At 32.0% G+C, this 7,906-nt stretch overlaps 1 protein-coding gene across 1 annotated transcript; it reads right to left on the bottom strand.

Moving 5' to 3' along the window:
• Window positions 1–255: 255 nt before the first annotated feature.
• Window positions 256–5,710, bottom strand: LOC111905539 (probable serine/threonine-protein kinase PBL21). The gene is made up of 7 exons (XM_023901224.3): window positions 5,125–5,710; window positions 4,964–5,002; window positions 4,674–4,855; window positions 3,234–3,423; window positions 2,538–2,929; window positions 1,323–1,722; window positions 256–484 (listed from the first exon to the last, which is right to left on the bottom strand). The coding sequence occupies exons 1-6, from the start codon at window positions 5,204–5,206 to the stop codon at window positions 1,432–1,434; spliced, it is 1,176 nt and encodes a 391-aa protein (XP_023756992.1). The 5' UTR covers window positions 5,207–5,710; the 3' UTR covers window positions 256–484; window positions 1,323–1,431.
• Window positions 5,711–7,906: the final 2,196 nt, after the last annotated feature.

Raw genomic sequence — 7,906 nt, 5'->3', positions numbered from 1 at the left:
TTCTTTTTCCTTTTTTAAATAAAAATATAGCCAAAAAAATGTAAAATAAATTAAAAAAATTAGATAGGTCTTTTTAAGTTGGTCAATGATTGAAATTGAAATCACATGGACCTTCAATGAGTCCAAAAAGATTTAGACTAAACTTGATATTCTATAAACGGGTGCCAAAGATTTGTCTTATAATTGCAATATAAAAGTCCTAATAAGAGTTTCACACTTTCACGTACTACGTTAGGCAAGAACACAACCAAATGCATGCAAATTCACAATTATATTCAATATTTTAATCAAAATTTAAACTATAATTACATATTACATTGAAACTGTCATAAATTTCACTTCAAAGGTGGAGAGGAACCTAAACTTTATCCACAGCTTGATCAAATTCCCTTTTAACTAATGAGATATGTGCACTTATAAAATATATGATTCCACTTGAGACATCAAAGTTGACATTATACACATCCTTGCAAAAGTATCATACCTGCAGCAACAAAGTTTAGAAATCAGTAAACTTTAAATGAAAAGTGGTTATTTTCCTCCAAAAGCTCAAATTTTCTTCTCAGGGTTATATCGGTAATTTGACATTACTTGCTCCCTTTGCCTAACGAAAAGTACAACAATTTGCATTTTGGGACTTCCCATGATAGTGTTTTTTTAATAAAGGGCATTTTAGGCATTTCATGATTATTCAAATGATTTCCAAAACCAATATGTGCTTACGCAAGATATGAAATAAGGGTGTTCTCTTCTAATGCCAGCAACTTGCTTAACAAGTTGAAACATGATTTACATATTTCACGTTAGTTGATAAAAAAAATAAAATATTTTTGCATAAATTACCATTTAACTGATGACAGATTAAAAAGAAATAAATAAAACATCATATAATTGGAAAAAATTTGCAGTTTCATCTCTTATACTATATATTTTTTCCAATCAAAACATAAAAGTTTCAAACATTTTTCCAATTTAACCATTTTAAAACAATAAAATTCAAAAAATAACCTAACATAAAAGGTTTGAATGGCAAAATTAGTTAAACCTCATAACAAAAAATTACAGGTGGAACATCATATATATATAACACCAAAAAATAGTTAAATTGGAAAAATATCTCAAACTTTTATAAGAGGTTAAACTGCAAAATTACCCAAAATATAATGGTTTTTCTGTATTTTGCCTAATACAATTTCCGAAAAAAACCACTTTGTTGCATAAACTAATATTAAAAAAATAAAAAAAATAAAAACATTATTGCATAAATAAGCATTTAACTAGTACAAAATACGAAAACAAAACACAAATGAGATTTTGCATACCTTATGCTTCACAATAAACCAATCATCCCATCATCTTCATTAAATCTTGTGGTCTTAACCTCTTCGAATAACACAATCCCATTCCTTTTAAAGAATCTTTGGGTGACTATCACAAAGTCGGTGTTTTTGAAGCTTTTGAGGGTGATGGGCGGCGAGAGGCGGCAGGTGGGCGGGAGGTGGTGGTTGGGCTTTTAGGGTTTTCGGGTGTCTCAGCTTGAGAAGCCAAATACTCTAGAGCAACCACTATGTCACCGATTAATGGCCGGAAATTTGCTTGTTCTTGAAGACACATTGCGATTATGGCCACCGCGTGGTGCATACAACGGGCGGGAAAGTGGCCTTGGAGTAATGGATCCGCTAATTGAACGAATTTTTTTCGGTCTTTTAAGAATGGGCGTGACTACAAAAATATTTAATTGAAATTAAAAGATATATATTATCAATGAAGGAAATAGCAACGTAGTTTTGTTTATTTGTGTACTAAAACATTGTAGTGTTTTAACTTTTTTTTTCCTATTAAGGCATTGTGCTTTGAAAATTTTATGAAATTATAGCATTGTAGTTTTGAATTTTTTTTTTTTTAAATGAAGACATTATGTTTTGAAAAATGTAAACAATTATAAGGACGAAAATTGATTTGTAAGTTGATGACATTGTTTAAATCGGGTAGAATTTTTTTTAAAATAGGAAGAATTGAAAGTAAGATGTTGTAATAAACAAATTAATGATGGTAAGTTGTTATTTCTTGCAGTTAAATAACCCATTATCACATAAAAGCAAAATACTAAAAAGCGAGACATACTTTCATCAGTTTACCTGTTTATCCACTTAACTAGTATAGGTTCTGATTTTTTTTTTTTTTTTTTTTTTTGACGAACTACTAAAAAACATTTTTCCCATTTACCCAATTTTACAAAAAAACTATTTATACTTTTATATTGGTAATAATAATTTATTTAGTTGTTAAATCAATGAAATCGAGATTGTTCTGTATTTATATTTTGCATATTTTGCACTGAGAACAAAATACGGTAACTAGAAAAATGATTTTTTAAATCACTACAAAAAAATAGTTAAAATATCGAAAGTGAAGTGATTTTTCTGTATGTTTCCTAATATACAAACTCCAAATAACCCTTTTTCACATAAACCGATTCAAATTCCAAATCCAAATTTCCATTCAAACCCAATAAATAATTAAAAAAAGAAACTTACCCATGAAACCAAATTCTGTTCTCCAGATTTTTTAGTCATATCAATTGCTTTACGCCCAGTAATAAGCTCCAAAAGCACAACACCAAAGCTGTATATATCAGACTTTAGGGTAAGTCTACCACTCATTGCATAATCAGGCGCACAATAGCCATAGGTGCCCATAACACGGGTAGACACGTGTGTGTTGTCACCTACTGGGCCCAATTTAGCAAGCCCAAAATCTGAAAGCTTTGTATTGAAATCATTATCCAACAAAATGTTTGATGATTTTAAATCGCGATAAATTACAGGTGGATTTGCTTTGCAATGGAGGTATTCTAGACCACGTGCTGCACCTACTGCAATCTTTAGTCGCGTGTGCCAATCCAATGGCTCTTGATGAGACTCTAAATCTGCAATAAAAAAAAATAATAAATCTTCGTTTATTTTTACAATGGAACGTAATTGATGTGATTTGTAATTTTGGATCATCATTATTTATATAAAATAAACAGCGACTTATAATTTCAATTTATAATATTGCCGTATTTGTTATTGATAAGAAGTCGATTGAATTAAAATTACAAAAAAGGGTCAAACCATTTAAAGTTATCTCAAAGTATGGTTTTTGTAATCACATTTAATACATTAGTTTCTCAAAGTTTGGTTTTATTTCTTAAGTGATTTGGAAAATAAAATAAATATAATTTTTTTTACCAAAAAGATGATTTTCCAGGCTACCCAAAGGCATGTACTCATACACCAGAAGTCTCTGATCTCCATCTGTGCAATAACCAATCAATGTGACAAGATTTGAATGGCGAAGAAGACTCAACATAAGAACCTCCACAATAAATTCCTGATTCCCTTGAAGCCCATTCAAGTTCAGCTGTTTTATGGCAACTATCTGTTCATTAAAAAAATAAACATGTCACAAACTATTGGAAGAATATTAATCACAAGAAAAAAAAAATAGTAATTCTACTGTTTAGGGAGTGTTTGGAAGTGGTTTAAATTAAACTAATAGTCAGTTTTGGATGTGTTTGAATAAAAGTGATTATTTTGGGTGAAAAGTATACGAGAAATTGTTGTGAGAAAACTGGTTATTGAAACATATATAAAGTTACATAACTTTACATAATTATTGTGATTTAAAGTCGTATTCATCAGATTTGAGTGTCTAGATAAACTGATTAAGATTTTTATCTTTTGATTAATTTGGGTCAAAATAAACAGATTTTGATAATTAAGAAAACAGCAAACTACTCTTAGCTTTAGACCATCTCCGACCATAACACCTTTTTTGCAAAAAAAAAATGGTGCAATAAGACTAGAAAGAATATTCCAAGTATATTCTCTTTTTCCTAACGTATTTAGATTTTCAGAAGTACCCTTTATTTTTAGTAACTTTTTACAAAATTGCCTTACGACTTTTTGTTACAAAAGCTATATAAATTACATAATTAAGCATGTATCAAACAAATAATTCTTATATAAATAATTACAACGTATTCGATCTTTTTAGATATACTTGAAGCAATTATTAAATTTATTTAAAATGTAACTATATAATTAAACTAAAATGAAATATATAAACTTAAACTTGAAATAATTAACACCATTTTTGGTGTTGAAAATGGTGTTGGGTTGGACATGCCCATAAGCAACTAATTATATCAGATTTTAGTTCGCAATAATCATTTTGAACAAACTTTTAATCACTGATTATCTAATTCTCATTCTTCAAGTCAAAAAATCACTTTAAAAACACACATACAAAAACCCTTTGAAGGTGTTTATGTTGGATACTATAAATCATCTTCATGATAAATTTCTGTTAAACGGAACTGGAATCTAGAGAAATTGAATTATGTCAAAGCATTTTTTTGACTTGGAATGAAATTTCTAAGCGAGAAGAGGGAAGCCGATGAAGAAGAGGGAAGAGGAGTTTGCTTGTGAAATTCTAGAGAATGATGGGGGGATTGATTTCCATTGCTTTTAGAAACGAACGTTAAAATCCACAGATCAAACGATTTTGTAACTCCAACGGAATTCAATTCCTTAGCGATTTGCAACCAAAGGATTGGAATGGAATTGAATTCCTTAGATCTTTCCGATTATAAGTAAAAACAAAATTGTGAAACTAGAATGCTTTACCTTCCCTGATTCTAATCGACCCTTGTAAACACTTCCAAATCCACCTTCACCAATCAAATTAGCAACCCTGAAGTTCTGTGTAGATGCAGCAAGCTCACGAAATGTAAAGCTTCTTGCCACATTAGCCCTCTGACCACACCACGCTTGACCTTTTCCTCTCATTGAATCCACACATTTCCCATCTACACACCAACAACACAAATTCCAACCAAACCTCATTGTTCAAAAATCAAAACACATTATTTCGATAAATCTCCCAAAAATAGATCTATAAGGTTCGATAATCTTACCACTAACGTCGTTATACGTTCTTCTTCCCTTCCCATTATCTGCAATTGGAAACAAATTGATTAAGAACCCAAAAAGGGAAGTAAAGTAATCACTAATGCATAACGAGTAATAGCTGATTAGGAATCGTAATAATGATTATGATAAAAAACGGTCACTAAACCTGGAAACTCATTGGAATCCAAATCGCCATCGCAATTTTTAACATCTTTAGAACGACATCTTAGGCAAGGAAAGCAACCCATCTATACCAAAATGTAATTCCTTAAACAGATTTACAAATCGGCATATCCACTCAATAATTACACAAAACGAAACGGAAAATGTAAAGCCCTAAATCCAGAGCAAACGGATAAGGATTTTTCTCTCTCTAAACGAAATCAGGAAAACCTTAATGAGAGGAAAAAAAATAAGGAATCTAAGCTAGATCTGATGAATCACCACGGCATTGCACGAAATCTCAACAAACTAAACTACTGTGAAGAAATGGTCGACTACCCACATAAATTTACGAAATTTTCTAGTAAATTAAAGCAAATTGAGACAGAAAAGAACAAAAATCTGAAATAAAAATATTGAGCCGTAAAGTAGTGTGAGTGTTTTTCTTGGGATCTAGCAATGGCGAATGGAATTTGCAGAATTTATATCTGCAAAATTCAGCGGGTGTCCGCTTTTAGCGGCAATTGCCAGTCTCTTCCCATGCCTCTTTTTCTAGATTTATCGCGGAGTGATTATAATATACTTGTATTCTTTTGAGTTTTGATAGACGCCCTTACAAGTCCTGTCCATCACTTTTATAAAAATATAAGTTTTTTCGAAAAATGATGTAATTTTAACCGATAAAAATATTTTAAAAATTAATTAGGGTTGTCTAAATGATAAAATAAGGTGTCTTTTTAGCCAACCTCATTTGATAATTTGAAGATTAAATGATTAGTTTTATTAAAGAGTCTATTTGCAATTTACAACATGGATTTGGAGATTTTTTTTTACATAATTTTGTCGAAGTTTGTACATTAAAGTTTGGTACTATTTTTGTCAGTGTAAAACCTTGATAACAACTAGTTTCGCCTTGCTATGGGCTTATCAGGAAAGTGGCGCTAGCTTCGGACCAGTTCAATCTAATTAGATACGGTGCTCTTTATTGTCAAGCTCTTCAGCGACTTGGTTAGATGGCAACGACTAGACAAACAACGCCCTTGTTCTAGGACGCCCCCTTTTGAATCCAATGACAAGCTAATCCAGTGACATGGTCTTCGTTTTCTCGGTCAACAGGGTTACAGGATACTCAGCTTGTGATGGTCTTTCTTTTAATGCCAAGTATGATCCCACATTGCAGCACCGGATCACAACTCTTATACTTCTAGGTCAAAATTATCGACATGCAACCACCCCTCGATACCTCCTTCCAGGGAGGCAGAGCATTCATCAGCAAGTCGCATTTTACTTTGTAGCAACCTACAGACCCACGAAAACGTGACCATACCGGCATGTACCTTCGTCAGTTGGCCTTTATACCACCCATCTTCATTTTTACCACCCTTAAACCTGAAATTTTCATATCTCTCGAACATTCAACACTCATAAACCTCTCTCAAAATATCTTCATTAAACGCTCGTCCATGGAGCTTGGATGGAGGAGGTGAACTTGGTCCATACTGTCACATGCACGGCCGAGGCGGCGGAACATGTCGGGTTGTGCGACTAAGTTCATGGATCACAGGTAAACTGAACATATAGCACATGTACAACAATAAACAAAACAACATTTGTATTCCTTCTTGATGTTTGAATACAAGTTTCTTACAAATAATAGTATAGTACATAAATTGTCTTAAACAGGTAGGCAGACATAACAAAAACTAGTTAATTAGATTGCTTGAAATCCATGGCTAACCAACGTCTGAATGCTTAATTATCGATTTCCTGAGAATACATGCAGTTCTGAGGGTCAACACAAGGTTGGTGAGAAATTATAGGTTTTTTGCTAACCATAGTAACACTTTTAAAAGTATTAAAAAGCATTTTCTTGGTAAGTAAAACCATACTTAAAGTTTTGTGTGTAAAGAGTCTTTGAAAAAACTTAGAAAATCAAGAGGTATCTTTGTATAAGTAAATCTATACATAAAATAGTTTTGAAAGAATCAAGTTTATGGGTCGAAGTGAGAGAGAGAGAGAGAGAGAGAGAAAGAGAGATTCTAGTTAATGTTTATAGTGAGTTATATAATCGAGATATGTGACTGAATGTAACCTGCTACAACGCTTCATTGGACGTCTAAGTAACAATAGTAGACACTTATCATTCATTTCGATTGATCGGTCAAGGTTGTAGCTAGCAACCGTAGGTGGGGATGTCAACCCCGTATAGATCTATACATATGTATCTCGCTCCGAAGATTAACGGTTATAGTAGTATGGGTATGTTAAGTGTTTAGACTTAGCTAATGAATATAGTCTCACCAAAACACCCTTAATTATGGAACGTGAATAGCTCTCGTCCCTAACTTATAAGTAAATAAGTTACTAGGCGAAATGAATTGTATAGAGTTTATAAAAGTCGAGTATATCTGGTATGTATAGTGTAAGGCACTTTCTTTCACAAAGAGGTATGTCTCAATATATGTGCATGTATAAACTTTATGTATTTAAACATATAAATATACATGCCTCCTTGAAATACTACAAAATTTTTATGACGTGCTTTTTATGACATGTATTGTAACACCCAAAAATTTCAAGACAAATTTGAACTTTTAAAACATTTCAAACCATTAAAATCATTACAAATTTGTTTTCAAAATGTATAATATCAAAGTTTTCCCGGAAACATAAACAAATCATGAGGAATTGTACGATCATGCCTTCACCTTGCCACGATCCCCTGATGTACCTAAAACAATAAACTGAAAACTATAAGCCCGAAAGCTTAGTGAGTTTCCCCTAAA

This window comes from Lactuca sativa, chromosome 2 (genome assembly GCF_002870075.4).
Source record: "Lactuca sativa cultivar Salinas chromosome 2, Lsat_Salinas_v11, whole genome shotgun sequence".
Classification (NCBI taxonomy): Eukaryota; Viridiplantae; Streptophyta; class Magnoliopsida; order Asterales; family Asteraceae; genus Lactuca; species Lactuca sativa.
This window is presented reverse-complemented; position numbering and strand designations above follow the sequence as displayed.

Excerpts from the sequence above, each read along its gene's own strand:
- LOC111905539 (XM_023901224.3), bottom strand. The coding sequence starts at position 5,206 with ATGGGTTGCTTTCCTTGCCTAAGATGTCGTTCTAAAGATGTTAAAAAT. Across the intron at positions 2,930-3,233 it reads CCTGGAAAATCATCTTTTTG|ATTTAGAGTCTCATCAAGAG; the intron begins GTAAAAAAAATT and ends TTTTTATTGCAG. Across the intron at positions 1,723-2,537 it reads AACAGAATTTGGTTTCATGG|TCACGCCCATTCTTAAAAGA; the intron begins GTAAGTTTCTTT and ends ATATTTTTGTAG.